This window comes from Ambystoma mexicanum, chromosome 1q, assembly GCF_040938575.1.
Source record: "Ambystoma mexicanum isolate Mex_15411 chromosome 1q, UKY_AmexF1_1, whole genome shotgun sequence".
Classification (NCBI taxonomy): domain Eukaryota; kingdom Metazoa; phylum Chordata; class Amphibia; order Caudata; family Ambystomatidae; genus Ambystoma; species Ambystoma mexicanum.
Genome location: NC_090922.1, coordinates 888,298,635 through 888,316,261, shown reverse-complemented (window position 1 = coordinate 888,316,261; position 17,627 = coordinate 888,298,635). Strand labels below are relative to the sequence as shown.

Here is a 17,627-nt window from a genome sequence, read left to right as displayed (position 1 = left end):
TGCTACATGCCGAAAAGACTTTCTTAGCCATAGCATCGTATTTCTTATCATCCCTGTCCTGTGGGACGGTAGGGTAAGCAGTCTTGATGTCAGTAGAAGATGCTGCCTGTACCACCAGACTTTCTGGGGATGGGTGTTTGGACAAAAACTCCAGGTCTGCAGAAGATACCCTGTATTTAGCAGACAGTTTTTTATTTACTGCCGGAACGTCATCTGGGGTTTCCCAGTTCGTCATTATTTTTCTTTGAAGAGCTTTATGAAAAGGTACTACAGGATCCTCCTGTGGACCTTTATCAAGAATATCTGAGGTCATCCTAATGGAAAGTCGGTGAAGGTGTTGACCACCCCATAAATTCTGTAATCCTGGCCATTAAGGCTCTTTAAGGGGTTTCAGCATGCTCCCCCGGGTCTGGCCTAGCGAACTCCACCTCTGGGGAAGTGTCTAAACCACTTGCCTCATGTAAGGAATCATGGAGGTCCTTTAATCTGCGTTCCTCTGAGGATAACTCCTCTTGAACTGGGGTTGCAGATCCCTGCAACTCAAATGGCTCTTCTTGATCAGACAGTTCTCCCTCTTCCATAATTGAAGACATTGTTCTCAATTGGTCTGAGCTCACAAAGGGTGTGAAACCCATCTCCAAGGCAGAGGGTGCCAAACTTGTCGTAATCGGCCTCGAAAACATTGATGTCGTCAATGCCGAAGGCTTCGAAAGTGGCGTCGAAAACAAAGGTGGAGGCCTCGAGGTCTTCGATAGAATCGGAATTCTGCTCGAGGATATCGACAATCTCGACGACATCAACATCGAAGACCTGGGAATAGCCACTGGGTGCGCCGCAACCGTGACTTTCCTTGGCGTCGACGCCGGTGTCGAGGATGGCGTCGAGTCGACAGACCCGTGTGTCGAAGGTCCCTTTGACAACGGCGTCGAAGACACCGACCTCGGCGTCGACGGAACCTTTGTCGACGGCACCTTCGAAGAAGGATTCGGGGTCTTTGCTTTACTCGAGGGTTCGTGACGAGCTCGAGAAGCTTCCTTCGCCGGGTGCTGCGACTCGCTGCGTTTTGGACCTTCGGGTCTTTCGACCAGAGCATCGCTCTCGGCAGTCTTCGAGGGGGGTCGAGGCCGCTTTCTCGAAGACGCTCATCATATTTTTTCGGAATTCCTCCCATTCAGCCCGGGAACTATGCTTCGTGGGGCAAGGGATTCTCTTAGGTGAAACAGAGGAAGAGGAGGACGAAGAAAGGGATCTTCGGCGCCTCCTTTTCAAGTGCTTCGATCTCGAAGAATGATGGGACCCGCTTGAGACCTGGAGCGCAAATGGTGACGAGGAGACAAATGTCTCGACTTCGTCGAGGAAGAAGAAGCTTTAGAAGTCTTACCTTTTTGAAGCTTCACCCTACGCTCCTTCAGGGCTTTAGCTGTCATGGACATACAGTCCTCACACTCCGAACAATGGTGTTCAGCTCCCAAACACCACAGAGAGACCCTGTGAGGGTCCACTAGCGACATCTTTTTTCCACAGTCTCGGCATTTTTTAAAGCCGGACCGAGGGGTCGTCGGTTCAGATGAGGAAACCATCGAGTATGGATCGAATATCTCGGGGAAAATGGAGTAATATATCTACGAAACTGAGCAACGATATTCCGAGGCACTGAGTAAGCGCGGAAAAACGGAACTGAGCTGTCGAGGGACATCGACTCGGCGGACGTCGACGCGCAGCGCCCTCTAGAGAAAAAATTTCCGAGGCCAGCAAAGCTGGAAAGAGATATCTAAGATAAGGAATACGTCGGAGGACACAATCCCTTCGAAATGTATATTTTAACAGAGTTACTCACCGGAGTGACTTCCTTACTCCTAATCTATAGTCCCCTTGCCTCCATACTTTTAGGACATTCCATCCTGTGGGACAGGACCGGAGCACTTTTTGTAAAAAAGCATCCAATTGAAAAATGTGTCCTTTTTTTACGTGGGGTGCCGCACGCGGCTGTAACCCCACCCTCCTTAGCTCCGCCCCGAGCATTGCCCATCAGTCCTTTTCTATTGCCAGGTCTGAGACCAAAAGCAATAATAGAGGATACTTATTAGAGGGGACAGCGGGCAAGCGTATCGAAGAAAGGGGACTATGGACTACGAGTAAGGTAGTCACTGTTATACTCCTACGTCCCATCCCTTTTCCTCCATACTTTTGGGAGATTACCAAACACTCCTTGCAAGATTACAGGTGGATGGAAAGAGGTTTTTGAGAACAGCTTGCCCGAACTGAGCATCAGCCCTAGAGCTCAGGTCTAAGCAGTAATGTTTTAAAAAGCGGAGGGTAAGCCCACGTAGCTGCTTTGGCAATGGATTCCCACAGAACATATTTTTCTAAGGCAATGGCAGCTGCCTTGCCCCAAACAAAATGGGCATGAATTCCCTTCGGAGACTGAAGGCCCTGAATAGTATACGCCTCAGAGATACAGGAAGCAATCCATCCATCGCCTTCCACCAAATTACACAGAACCCTCCCGGCATCTGAGGCCAGTTCTGGGAAGAAACCTGGTAAGGAAATAGACAGGTTCAGATGAAAATCTGACACCACCTTTGGAAGGAAAGAAGGATTGGTCAGAAGGGCAACCTTATCCTTGTTAAAGGCGAGGAATGGATGTTCTACCGACAAGACTTGAAGCTCACTTACATGCCTTGCCAAAGTCACTGCGAACAGGAAAGCCATTTTCCATTAAAGGAATTTCAAATCCACGGGCTCAAAAGGTTTATGGCATAAAGCAGTAAGAACCACATTCAGATCCCACTTAGGATGTGGGTTATGTACTGGTGGATACAGATACTATCGACCTGCAAAGTGCCTTTTAGTGACAGGGTTTGTCAAAGAAAAAGTGCTATAGTCCTAAGACAGGTAAGCGGAAATAGTCGACAAATAAGTCCTGCAAGACAAGACATGCATGCCGAAACTGCCAGATGTGAAATGGAGGACAGCACTGTGTCGATAGCAGCTTCTCTGGGGTCCAGCTTTTTTGCTAAACACCAATGACAGAAACTGAGCCATTTGCTCCTATACTGATAGAATGTTTCTTAGCCGCCTGGATAATACGCATATTATCCGCAGACATATTGAATATTTCTGAAGATTTGAACTCGGGCACCACGCCGCCAACCTGAATGATTGTGGGGAGGGGTGCCACATCTGCTGATCGCTCTGGTGAAGCAGGTTGGGAATCAGCGGAAGCCTGATTGGCGAGCAGACTGACAGATGCTGAAGCTCAGAAAACCAGAATCTGGCAGGCCATCACAGGGCTATGAACAGGAGTGTGCAATTCAACATATTCCTGAGCTTGCATAGCGCCCGGTGAATCAGAGGAAGAGGTGGGAAGGCATAGGCCCTCCTATTGTGCCACGGAATCTCGAGAGCCACCCCCAGGGAAGAGGCTCTGAGCCCATTCCTGAAAGCATAAAGAGGAAGTTAGCTGTTCGATGAGGTCGTAAGAAGTCCACTACTGGAGTGCACCAACGGCGCAGAAGGTCGGAGAGGATCTCCATGTTCAGCTCCCACTCGTAGTTGGCCACTTCTCGCCGACGGAGAGAATCTGCCATTACATTCAGCTTGCCCGGAATGTGTACCGCCAACAGCCAAACACTGTGCTGAATGGCCCATTCCCAAATCTGAATGGCTAGATCTACAAGGGGAGGTGACCTGGTACCCTCCTGCTTGTCGATGTAAAACATGGATACCGTATTGTCCATGCAGACTACTTTGTTCACAATCCTTGAACGCTTTGAGCGCCAGGAAAATCGCCAGAAGCTCCAAATAATTTATGTGAAATGGTCTGTCCTGCGGGGACCATAGGTCAAAAACCTGAAGATTATCCATTGTTGCACCTCCACCCGATAAGGGATAAGTCTGTCATAATGGTCACCTGAGGGGAGGGCTCCTGAAAAGGTCCGCCACTGACAGATTGCTGGAAGAAGACCACCATAGGAGATCTGTCATCTTGCAGGGTGGAACCGGAACCATTTTGGTGTCCAGGTTCACTGCCTGAAGCCAGGAGCTCCGAAGAGCCAACTGCGTAAGCTGCATCTTGAGATACGCAAGGTGAAGAGCAAGAACGCAATAGGCCATGAGGCCTCTGGAACCACCAGGCGGACATGCTTTCCAACTGAATGAAGACTTGACTACTTGACACGTGGTTAACAGATCCACCATCCTGTCCACCGTCAAGTACACTCTGCAGTTGATCGTGTTCCAACGGAAACCCAGGACTATCAGGTCCTGAGAGATCGTCATGGAGGATTTCCGCCAGTTCACCGGCAGACCAAGACTGAACAGGAGCTGAAGGAGAGACTGAAGATTGCTCGAGGCTTTCATCAGACAAGGACTGCGCAGAAGCCGGTCGTCCAAATACGGATACACATGAATACCCTGTAGCCTTAAAAAGGCCACAATGTCTGAAATATTCGTGAAGACAAACGGCGCAGAGCTGAGACCAAAAGGGAGCACTTGAAACTGGTAGTCCTCCTCTCCCAAGGAGTACCGCAGATATTTCCGATGCGGGCTCCAAATCAGGATATGCATGTAAGCATCCTGAAGGTCCACAACAATGAGCCAGTTGCCCTTCTGAAGAGAGGACTATTTGGCAGGGTGTAATCATCTTGAATTTCTCTTGGGGAAGAGAAAGGTTGAACCGGGAAAGGTGTAGAATGGTACGCAGGCCAGCCTGGATGGGTTTTGGCACCGTAAACAGACGAGAGTAGAAGCCCTCCCTTTGTTGCACTAGGGGAAGGGGTTCCACCGCCCAGAGAGCTAGAAGCTTCTGGACCTTGGCTCTGAGGGAAGGCGTCCCCGACTGCTGAAAGGGATGATTGAAGGGTGGGGTAGGGGGAAGGGGCAAGCGGAAGCCAGCTCGAGCGATGGACAAAACCCACCGGTCGTCGGTGATGGTTTGCCCCGCCTCCAGATGAGACAATATTCGTCCTGCCACCGGAGTCTCATGCGAGCGGCAAAAAATATAATTTTGCAGACTTTTCGGCCGAGAGACTACCTGTCCCTGAAGAGGAGGCTGAGGACCAAGAGAAAACCAGCCACATTGCTGTCTCCGGCGGGAGTTACCCGGCGGAGGATCAGTCCTGCAGTCTTGGAACCCTCTGAAGCCTGATGAGGATCGAGATAGGGACCCAGATCTCTGAGCTTTGACTGGGTCCTTCACAAGCAGCGACAGAGACTTGGCAGTTTGCGTGCTTGCCTTAGTCTTGGTGAGCTCGTCACCCGTTTAAGAATGTAACAACTCTTTGCCCTCAAAAGTCAGGTCCAGAACTTTATCTTGGACCTCCTTCAAAAACGTTGTTGCATTAAGCCAAGCCTGACGAGAGGTGTCCACCACCAGCATGAGACCACGTGCTGAGGTGTCAACATGGTGCACAGCAGACTCCAGCATATCCTGCACCAACACGCTGGCGTTTGACAGACCGCCTTTAAAGTCTTATAACCTGTCAACAGGAATGAACTCCTGGAAGTCAGCCAAATCTCTCCACAGTTTCATATTCATCGCCGCCAGGATGAGCTCTGCGTTAGCCCGACACAATTGCAGCGCCGAATTGGCAAAAACTTTCTTGCCCAAGGAATCAAGCATTTTGTCCTCCTTGGACAGAACTTGAGCCGCAGCTGCGGAAGACGCTGTGGCTGGCTTGGATTGCAGAGTGGCAGACACTACCACCGTCGAGGACGGGAGCAGGCATGATGCCAAGGCTACTTCCTCGGAGGTGTGAAGCCTGTAACGAGTGTGAATCAGTTTATTTACGTGCAGCCCGGTGTGGGGTTTATCCCAGACCTTGGGGGCCTCGGCCAGCACGTCCCTCTGAAGGGAACAGGCCGGTGCGCTCAGGTGGAGACAACACCCTAAAGCAACCCTTCCTGTGGAGCGGGTGCCTCAGGCACTGGTATGTCAAGGAGTGACATGTCCAGTACCCGGTCGTGAAGTGCTTGGACAGAGCAGGGCTGGTCCTCACTGTCCTGATCTGCCAAAGGGTCGTCTAGAGCATCCGGATCCTCCAACTGCAACGCGATTGGCATCAGATTGACATCTCGCTCTGCTTGAGTCTTGTCCATCAGTGACAATGGAAGCAGAGGCGGAAGAGCCGGGGGGCAGAGGAGGTGCTGCCGCCGGGGCAATAGGTGCTGTGACAGGAACTGTCGGGGCAGGCAACAGAGTCTGAGGGCAGATTTCCCTAAAGAGGCCCTTAAAGTACTGCCTCATGGGATCAGAGTTCATTAGACAATGAAATTTCCCAAAAAAGGCATCCTCTGCCAAGACCTTCAGCGCTGGAGTGGGCAGAGGCCTCTCATGAGGAGCAGAACCACACGAACGCAGGGAGGAGGGCTGCCAAGAGTGCCCGACACCAACCGGAAGCACGACTGAATGTGGTAGTGGCATCCGAGCACGGGAGTCATAGCAAGGGCGGGACGGATTGACACTGTCGCGTGGAAAAGGTCGTCCACGAAAAGAAGGTTCCCAGCACCCGCCGGCGATAGCTTGGGTGTGAAGGAAGAATCCAAAATGGCCTGCATAGACCACTCGGGAAGACCCAGCATTTTGACAACAGCTGAGGAGAACTGCGTCACATGTGTAGATGAGGCAGTTGACTCCACAGATTGGTCAGGGAACTGGACAGAGATTTTAGCCTTGACACGGATCCTCGACAGAGCGGTACTACGGGGCCTTGGATTTTTACTGGACATCCTGTTCCTTGAATTAGTCTCCAAAGGAGGAACCTCGGCAATGCCAGTAACAGGAGTTACTGTCGACGACCTCTCCTTGTGCCCCCTCAACAGAACCGGTGACACCGCAAACGTGGGAAAGTTGAGGAATCCACCTCACAAACGACCTTTACAGGCCTCTCAGTTCTGTTGGTGCACACCTTAGCCTCGATAAGAGGAACCTCGGAACAGAGTCTGGCCTTAATAGCGCCCCCGAGAGGGGCCTCGAACGGTGGTTCGGTACAGAAAGCCTCAACAGAGGCCTCAGGGCGCACCCCGGTATCTATGTGGGAAGCTCCTGACAAGGAGACCTCAGAGCGAACTCCGGTACCCAACGCCTCAGCATGACTATGCTGGCTATTAGCACCTGATCGGCAGACCCTCAGATCGTGATCCGGTAAAGGCAGGCCCCTCACGGAAGCCCTCAGAGAATACCCTGGTATGCCTATTAGGCCTCCTGAGGCACCTCAGGGAGAACCCTGGTAGCAGAGCTTTTGAAGCCCTTCCCGGACCTGGAGGACTCCAGGAAGGAGTCCCCCAGCCGGGGTGCCCTGAAAAGTAAGGAACTTACCGGGCGTCTCTTCCAGCTATTCATCGACAGAAAGAAATGTGATGGAACAAGTTACTTACCTGTAACTGTTGTTCTCCAGCATGGGTCTGGCATGGATTCACATGCTCATGAATATTCCCCGTCGTCAGGCTGGGAATCCTCGGTAAAGAAAAAACCAGTATCATTTTCTGATCTGTCTTTCGTAGTAATAACCAATCACTGGTCTCTGCGTCATACTGACCACAGCCAATGACTGCCCTCTACCTAAGCACCGCCTCTGGCAGCCATCTTCAGATTTGGAAGCACGTGAAGTGGCAGTATGACCAAGTAAAGAGCCGCAGAGGGGTAGGCGGGAGGGTTCGCATGTGAATCCATGCCAGACCCATGCTGGAGAACAACAGTTACAGGTAAGTAACTTGTTCCTTCTCCAGCATGGGGTCTGGCATGGATTCACATGCTCATGAAAAGAATACATAGCAGTGCACACATGCACAACCACGGGAGGTGGCAAAGGCTCAACATTAAGCATTGCATCAAACTCAACATTAAGCATCTTACCTCCCCACCAGGCTCACCTCAGGCGAACAGGTTGCGCAGCACTGCTTGGCCGACCCTGAACTCCTCCCTGGAATCCCGATCGACGCAGTAGAACTTCGTGAAGGTGTGCGTCGACCTCCACGTAGCAGCCCTGCATATGTCCAGCAGGGGCACACCAGAAAGGAACGCCGTGGTAGCTGCGATCGCTCTGGTGGAATGGGCTCTCGGACGGCCAGGCAGCGGTCGGTTTGCCAACCGATGACAGTACATGATACAGCCGGAGAGCCATCTGGAAATGGAAGCCTTCGAGAGAGCCTTCCCCTGATTGACAGGTCCAAAGTTCACAAAGAGTTGTGACGTCTTCCGAAAACACTTCGTGCGGTCCACGTAGAACTTCAGTGCTCTAGCCACATCCAGCGAGTGCAAAGTTCTCTCAGCCGGCGACGAAGGCGACGGGAAGAATACAGGCAACACCAAGGGTTCGTTGAGGTGGAAGTCCGACGGTACCTTGGGCATGAAGGAGGGGTGCGTCCTGAGCACTACCCTCGTGTCGTGAAAAGTCAAGTACGGGGCCTTGCAGGAAAGGGCCTGGATCTCTCCCACCCGTCGTGCGGAGGTGATGGCCACAAGAAACGCTGTTTTCCACGACAGAAACTTCAACGGGGCCGAGTGCAGAGGCTCGAACGGAGGTCCCATGAGCTTGGTCAGCACCACGTTGAGCTCCCACGCCGGGGCTGGGGAGCCGTAATCCGTAGAGGGTTAATCTTCTGTGCCTGGCACCAGACAGAGAACCTCTTCCATTTGTGTCCGTAGGATTTAAGAGTCGAGGACGCCCTGGCCTTTGCAAGAACCTCTCTGCAGTCGGCCGGTATGTCGTATCCTCCAAACTCTAGCGCTGCAGGAGCCAGGCCTGCAAGTTCAGCGATTTCGGGTCGTGGTGGAGGATGGCGCCTCCTTCCCTGGAGAGCAGATCTGCGTCCACCGGCAGCTTGATTGGCGGGGACGCTGACAAGTCCAGAAGGTCCGGGAACCATATCTGCCTCGGCCACGCAGGTGCGACGAGGATCATCCTGCACCGTGACCTCTTGAGCTGGTTGACGAGCCGGATTAGCAGTGGCAAAGGAGGGAACGCGTAGAGGAACAGGCCCTCCCAGGGGAACGAGAAAGCATCGCCCATGCTCCTCGCCTGGGGAAACCTGCTGGCGAACCTCCGGCACTTGGAGTTTGTCGCCGTCGCGAACAGGTCGATCTGGGGTGTGCCCCACCGTCGGAAGAGGCGATCCACTAGATCCTGCCGTAGTTCCCACTCGTGGCACGAGCGCAGCTCCCTGCTGAGTGAGTCGGCGATGGTGTTTTTTATCCCTGCCAGATGAAACGGCACCAGAAACATCCCTTGGGCGACTGCCCAATGCCACAGGTCCTGCGCCTCCTTGGACAGTGCTGGGGACCTGGATCCGCCCTGTTTCCTGATGTAAAGCATGGTGGTGGTGTTGTCGGTGAAGATCCTCACCACCTTGCCCTTGAGGGACGGAAGGAAGGACCTGAGGGCCCAAAACACTGCACGGAGCTCCAGGACGTTGATATGTAAGGATTTCTCTGTCGGGAGCCAAAGGCCTCTTGCGTGCAGATTTTCGGTGTGCGCTCCCCACCCTTCCAGGGAGGCATCCGTGGTCACTGTCTCCTGGTGGGCTGGGGTCTGGAAGTCCATGCCCGCCGTCAGATGCGCGCGGGTGCCCCACCACCGGATCGCTTGTCGGAAACTCTCGTCGAGTGTTATCCTTTCCTCGAAGCTGCCCGTCGTTTGGATCCAGCGCGCGTCCAGGAACTCCTGCAACGGGCGCATCCGGAGCCTGCACATGGGAATGAGGTAGATGCAGGAAGACATCATTCCGAGGAGGGACTTGATGGACCTCACCTTGGCCGCGTCGGCCACCAACATCCGCTGCACCTTGCCCAGGATGGTCCTGGTCCTCTCCTCCGACGGGGAGGCCAGAAGGGACACTGTGTTGAGCCTCGCTCCCAGAAACAGAGCGTCTTGCGCGGGTACCAGGTGGGATTTGGCGTAGTTCACGGAGAATCCCAGGTCCGTGAGAAGTTGGACGGTCCTTGCCGTGTGAACCACGGCAAGCTCCCTTGTCTTGGCTCGGATGAGCCAGTTGTCCAGGTAGGGGTAGACGTGGATCCCTTCGCGGCGCAGCTGCGCCGCCACCGGTGCGAGGCACTTGGTGAACACCCTGGGTGCCGACCGTAGTCCGAAGGGGAGGGCTTTGAACTGGTAATGACGCCCTTGGACCACAAACCTGAGGAATTTTCGGTGCCCCTTTAGGATGGGAATATGGAAGTAGGCATCCTCCAAATCCAACGACGACAGGAAGTCTCCTTCCTCCAGCTGACCCAGGACGTGCTGGAGGGTGACCATCCGGAACTTTTGCGCCTTGATGAACTTGTTCAGACGTCGCAGGTCCAGGATGGGGCACCATCCCCCGGTCTTCTTCTTCACGAGGAAGTATCTCGAGTAAACTCCGGATCCCCGAAGCCTCTTTGGGACGAGTTCGATGGCGCCCTTCCTGAGCATCGCCTTTACCTCCAGGAGAAGTTGAGGGACGTGAAGTTCTTTCCTGGCCACGGGGGGGACGCGCGGACACTTTCTTTGAAACTCGAGCGCGTGGCCCCGGGCCAAGGCGTCCAGCACCCAACGGTCGGTGGAGATGGACTCCCACACGCTGACGAAGCTCGCCAGCCGGCCTCCCACCGGGGTGCTTCGGTGGGGGCCTGACCCCACGGCCGGTTCAATCCTGCTTCGACGAGGCTTTGCCGCCTTGTCCTTGGCGACGACGGCGGGGTCCGCCAGACTTGCCTCGTCCTCTGTAGGCCTCCTGAGACGACAAGCGGGCCGCTTGACGGTAGGAGGAGAAACTGCCGCCGGAACCTTTGGAGGCGCCCTTGCCTCCGCTGCTCCGAAAGGGCGTCCGTCGTTGTTGCAGAACTCCAAGGGCCCGGGCCGTCTCGGTGTCCGCTTTAATGGCCTGAAGGGAATCGTCGACTGTTTTCCCAAACAGGTTGTTCCCATCGAAGGGCATGTCCAGGACTCTGGTCTGAACGTCTTGACGGAAGTCTGTAGCCTTGAGCCATCCACGCCGCCTAAGGCAAACGCCGTTGCCCAACTGGCGGAACCCAGTGTCGGCGATGTCCGTCGCAACGGTAATGGCGTGGTCCGAAGCCACCTCACCTTCCTGCAGGATCTCCAGGGCCTCTGCCCTCTTGTCGTCCGGCAAGAAGTCCAGCAGGGGAGCCAGTTTGTACCAGAGCTCCCTGTCGTATCGGGCCATGATAGCCAAGGCGTTGGCAGTTTTAATCGTCGTTGCTGCAGACGAGATGACTCTGCGTCCCATAGCGTCCAATTTCTTTCCCTCGCCGTCCGGTGGGGAAGTCGATGTGGAGGCCGCACCCCCCCCCCCGCTTTTTTCCTGGCCGCCGCGGAGACGACGGAGTCCGGGGTAGGCTGCGCCCAGAGGCACAGGGGGGCCGTGTCCGGGACCCGGTACTTTTTCTCGTACCGGTCTCTTCTAGCTGGCGTCGTGGAAGGGTTCTTGAGGAGGGTGAGGCCCTCGTCCCAAATGTCGTCCAATAGAGGCACTGCGAGGACCGTCTTCCTCTTGGCCTCGCACCGCTGATAAAGGAAACCTTCCTTCTTTTTCTCCTCAGGGCAGAGTTGGAAAAGCTCGGATGCCCTGGCGATCATAGAGTGGAACGATCCAATCTCGTCGGGCGGAGAAGCCCTGGTGGGAGGCGACGACGGTACATCCTCGTCGTATACCTCATCGTCCGTACCCGTCGCTGCCGTGTCAGTCCCCGTATCATCCCCTCGGGTGGACGGGGAGGAGGGCTGGAAGGGGCGCGACGGCTGAAAAGGAGGAGGAGGGTGGATCCTTCTTTTCTTGGTAGGGGGAACCCCAGAAGGTCCCGGTTCTGGGTCCCGCGACGGGAGAGGTTCCGTCGGCAACGGTAGTCTCGTCCTTATCTCTGAGCATAAGGACTGTATAGCCAACAAAATGGCCGCCGAGCTGTCTTGCGGCGCTGGCAGAGGGGAATCCGACGGGCGATCAGGGGGATCCATCCGAACGGGCCGGTCTTCTTCCACGCCGAGGCCGTGGCTTAAGACTTCGACCAGCTCCTCCTCCGAGGTTGAGGCCGAATCTACGACGACGCCCTGCCCCCCCTTTTTCTTCCCCACGGGGGATTTCACGGGGGTCCTATCGATGGGCACAAAAGAGGACTCCCTCCGAGGTGGCAGGGAGACTGAGCCCCGAGGTCGCCACCACTGGCGTAGCCTCCACAGGCTGAGCCAGGGCCGCCGCGACAGACTCGATAGAGGGCTTGGCCGGATGGATTAAGGCCTTCACCACCTTAGGTGCGCTCACCGCCTTATCCTTGAGGGGGGGGGGACAGTGCCTCGCTCCCCCTCCGCCTTCGAGCTCGACCGGGGCCTCTCTAGGAGCCTCGCCGGGTGCTCGGCCTTCCTCTTACCCGACCCAGAGCGTTGGCTCGTGGTTGATGGTGCCGGGGCGTCCTCAAAGGTCTTAGAAGACCGCTCGGATTTCTTCCTCTTCTTCTCGCCGGACGGGCTCATCCCTTCCAGCCAGTTGGCGAGACGTTGATGGCGGTCCTTCATGGTCCGCTCCGACATGTTGCCGCAAAACGCACAGTCCTTCTCCACGTGCGTCTTGTCCTCATGTAGGCAGTAAAAACAAAATGAGTGTTCGTCCTCCTTGAAGACGTTCTGCAGCTGGCATCCAGGGCAGACCCTGAACAGCTTTCCGGGCATCGAGCTTCCCTTCTCCTGGGCCATGACCGGGCCTGAGAAACTTCTGGAGTCTTCCAAAAGCGTAGCTCGACGAAATCTTCACCCTTGAGGGGCGCAGACGAATCTGACACGGGTCCCCGTTGATCGGATGGAGAGTCGGTGGAGCTTGAGGCTCTTTTGACCGAAAAAATGAAGTTTTTGAGAAAAAACATGAAAAAAATAGCACTAACGCTCGAGAGCAATAGCACGAGGATCCCAACACATGAACGTGCGGTAAAAATCTGAAGATGGCTGCCAGAGGCGGTGCTTAGGTAGAGGGCAGTCATTGGCTGTGGTCAGTATGACGCAGAGACCAGTGATTGGTTATTACTACGAAAGACAGATCAGAAACGAAACTGATACTGGTTTTTTCTTTACCGAGGATTCCCAGCCTGACGACGGGGAATATTCATGAGCATGTGAATCCATGCCAGACCCCATGCTGGAGAAGGAGGAACCTTCTGGAGGATCTCCTCCCAAAGACGAAATTGAAGTGCCCGGACCAAAAGGGAGTCACAGAAGAAACACGAGTCCCAACGGTAATCCGGTCCCAGGGATCCGCCCTAGCGAAGCAACGCTCGCAAGAGGAACAAGTGGCAAATTCCAGACGCTCCGGCATAGACGGAGGACTACGCGACCGCAGAACCGGAGCATGAGAGAAGGACAGCGGGAAGAAAAAGGTCTCCCCAGTGATGCTAGTGTATGCAGCCCCGACCGCGCAGAGAAAAGGACTGCAGGGCAAAGCGGAGTACCGCGGGCAAAAAGAGGAGGACACATTTTTCAATTTGATGCTTTTTTACAAAAGGTGCTCCGGTACCGTCCCACAGGACAGAATGTCCCAAATGTATGGAGGAAAAGGGACGGGACACAGGAGTATAAATATAACATTGTAAGCGTTTCTTTGGACTATTGCATTTATTGGGTTCACTGTACTTCACTACAGCTTACATCTTCCTTATATAAGCCTGACTGCTCTGCCATTCTACCAGGTTTCCTTGAGTAGTAAAGACTTCTAAGAGTTGGGGACCTATAGGCCAAGGGAATGTTTTATTAAGTCTGACCTCAATTGGACTTTAGGAAAATTCCCCTAACTCTACTTTATAAGAGTAAAAATAGAATATAAATCAAATGTTTTTATAAGAAATATTTATTTGCATCTAGTTATATATGCACATTAAAAAGATAGATATTTTCATCTTCGGATCAAGCAATAATAGCAATAGCTTTCTGTGGAACTATGTGGACTACTGGTACCAACATATTCATGAAGCTGTAAAAGCCGGGGGACAAGCTTTATGTGTGAGCTTCTCATTTATTGTTGGGAATATCTTTATTCCCCACATTTTTTTTGGGAGCCATTTGCCAATTTTTAGGGAGTACAATGGGCCGATACACCACTTATCTGTAGGGCTGGCTGGACATGGTAGGACCGGAAAAGCATTCTATAGAATAATCTCCAACCACTCGTAGGCTGTGTCGTACCGGAATTGTACCAATTTTACATTACGTATACATTGACAGTTACAATGGACACAGGCTTATGAATTGCTTTCTTGTTCTTGGGGAGGCGGGATGAATGTGCAAGAAAGTTTAGGAGATGGTTTTCTCAAACCTTCTGGTATAAGGTAGCCATGTGGCTATAAAAGATACTGGGCATTTAAGGCAGGTTTGGATTGTTCGGTGGGGTAGCTTCTCTGCGTTCCTGGACTTCGAAACCAATGAATAAATCACCCGTTTGCAATTTCCAGAATAAACAAGTGAGAGCGATTTCTTGACACATCGGTTAGTTGTCTGGTTAAACCTGAAAAATGTGGACAGGCTGATTAGCTACAGCACCTTAATCTATGAAAGATCCAATGAGGAATAACTATTGATTAGCAGCTCCTTGTGTTATTGGCAATGACAAACTACATGATTTGCAACCTAAAGTGAAACATTCATGTACAAACATTTTTTACATATACAATACAGTTTGTCACAGTTATTAAAAACATGGCAAATTATGAAAATAGGTTTTCCTGCATTGAAAGAGAATAAGCAACTTAAAGCACAGCGGAATAGAAAAGTAGAAGAAAGAATAAGAAGCAGAGAAAGACAGAAAAGGTGAATACAGAGCTACAGAAGTGTTTATTGAGCATGCTACAGAGGTAAGCAGAATACACACGATGAAAGTAAACCATCAAACCTCCCAACTTTGATAGAAAATTAATTTTTAATTGTGCCGCTTTCAAACTATACTGAATTTTACATTTCTAAAGATGTAAAAATGTAACTAATAAAAAATATACATGAGCTTTTTCCACATAGATAACAGAATCTATGAACCTTGAAACGAAGTAGATTTCAAAACAAATTGGTCATTTGAACAGAATCAAATTAACAGTTTCATGTGACAATAGAAACTGTTCACAGATTAATTTGACCTGCAGATTCTGTGCCATGTTTATTGTACAGTCAAATCTTTCCAAGTACAAAATATTTTGAAGTTATTAAAAATGAATTTTACAATGCAAGGTAAATTAAGACTAAAGGCACATAAACTTTGGTCCCACCAAGTCTAGTTTCAAAAACGTCCACAAAATAATTTCCCTGCATATCTTGCAGTACACTTTAAAAAATTTAAAATGCATGCACTAGTTCCTGTACAAGCCAGACCAGTCTGCACATGCTCAGAAATCCACAACCATATTTCCAATTGTTATTACAAACTAATGTATGGCAATACATATTCAAATGTACATGGCATGTCTCAAAATACACCTACATAAAATATTCAGCCACAAACAAGACATTACATAGCGCCAACACGTATGATACGTCCAAGAGTGTACAAAAAGGTTAAGATTCTTCAATGCATATCACTTAATTTAGGGGTGGAACTTAAAAAAAAAAATCTTGTTTGTCTGAAATAAATTAACTGTGCATTTTTGTCAAGGTTAACACTTGCTTGCATTCGAAATTGAATACATAAAAAAACCAAGAAATATAAAAGCCAGAGTTTTTCACAAAAGAAAAAAATAACTATTATGCTAGACACACAATTTGAAGGAGAAAAAAAAAATCAATGTACAGGAGAAACCAAAGCTTAACCTTTCTACACACCCCTGCTTAAACATGTAATTTTAAATGTGCCCCAGACACCAACTTTTTTCTAGTGAAGGCTACCACTTTAGCAACACCAGTTTTCCTTTTGTAAGGCACACGTCAACTTAGTTGAAAAAGTGAAGGAAATTAAAACAGTTAACACATACCGATGGTTTTCCCAAACAGATGGAAAAAGAAAAGGGGGAAAAAAATGAAAAAACGGCAGATATAGCCACTGCCTCATTGTAATGAATTGTATCACGTTCTTAACCAAGGAATGATAACAGCATGGAAACAAAAAACCTCTGGTCCCCCTCAAAATCCTGAACAGTCAATAGGTGACAACACTAAACAAGGTCATATACTGTAATGTGCACATTTAAATAGTTGATTTTGAGAAGGAAACTCTCAGATGGTGATTTTCTCCCAGGTTGTAGTTATGAAGATCAATTAAGGCTTGAATTGCTTCTTCTGCTGTGGACATCTGAAGGAGAGCCATCTTGTGATCTCTTCTGAAACAAAGGCATGAATTAGAAAGTGGCCAGTCATTTTTTCTGCAGACAATATATTTCCCTGTTAACCCCTTAACTGTTGCGATTTAATTAAGTCTATGTAAAAAAACCGAGCACACTCATCCACTGCATTACAGATACTCCGACACGTAACAAACAACCCTCGGACACAAGTGATGTCCCTAGTACTCAAGCAAGACACAGCACCCTGCCTTTTACCGACATGTATGTCTAAGTCCAGGTAAAAGAATGGTGATGTTTTACCATTCAAACCTATGTTCACTGCCACTAAAAAGTGAAGGTCCAACCATCTTGCCTGTTTAAGGAACATTTCTGTATTAATCAGACGAGTATCTGATGGCAATTGCTTGAAATCAATCATTCATGCCACAGGCTTAACTTGACTGATCAACATCTTATCCCCTTCACCACCCGGTATAGATCACACAATGCTCTTAAATAAAGGCATCTTACACCCAAGAAGTGTCTACTCTGTTACTGCCTACTTTGCAAGTAATTTCTACACAAAACTACACTGTTCTTCAATAAATCAAAAAATACCAAATCTGAAAAGCATGGGGTGTGAGGAGATGCAGTATTGATAGTCACATGATGTGAGCTTATCTTCATATGATCTCTAGTCTACGTTTCTACTGAATCCTGTAATGTTTGTACTTTGACACTAGTCCTGATAATTTTTTGCATATATGAAGAAAAAGGAACAGGAGGCCAAAGGACTTGCATGGGTGTTATGTCTCCATCGACATCCATTTCTTTGCAACAAAAACTCTGATCTGAAGAAATGGTTGCAGGAGTCATCTTCTTATCAAAGTATTTACATGGAAGCAAGTCCAAACTGGCAAATGGTAAGGATCTGTACCATTCAAACAGCCTGCAGTGGTCCAAATCGGGGACTACTGTGGGTTTCACTCATGCCACACACCTAGACTCTTAGGCTCCTTGAATGTGGAATGGGACCATAACCTATGAAAGCAACAGCTTTCATGGGCAAGTGCATGACCTTAATATGGGCTTTACTGACCTGGGAAGTCAGGAAAAGGGCCAAACAATATGGCCACAGAACAAGAGAAAAGCAATACGTGTTAAACACAAATGTGCACACTAGAAAAAATGAAAATGGAAAACTAGATTTGCTGCCACCAGCTTGTCTTTAGGCACATGTGAAAGTAACCCAAAATCCTGTGTGTAAAATACTAGGGTGATACAATTGTACGCCCACTACACTGCATGGTAAAATGTTGTGTGCAATGTTAAAAGCTACCCAAAACAGGTAAAAACGTATTAAGTGAAAAGGGAATCAATTTCCCAGTACTTATAGCCTGAAGGACTGATC

General features: G+C 50.5%; 1 protein-coding gene across 2 annotated transcripts in view; it reads right to left on the bottom strand.

The window, feature by feature from the left end:
* Positions 1–14,785: 14,785 nt before the first annotated feature.
* PTBP2 (polypyrimidine tract binding protein 2) overlaps positions 14,786–17,627 on the bottom strand; it is a 264,830-nt gene continuing 261,988 nt past the window's right edge. The window contains exon 14 of one of the 2 annotated variants that reach the window (XM_069641530.1): positions 14,786–16,270. In XM_069641530.1, coding sequence (XP_069497631.1) covers positions 16,141–16,270 — 130 coding nt within the window. In that variant the 3' untranslated portion in view covers positions 14,786–16,140. Of the gene's footprint in view, positions 16,274–17,627 lie in introns of both variants that reach the window. The other variant, XM_069641529.1, reaches the window with a different exon arrangement.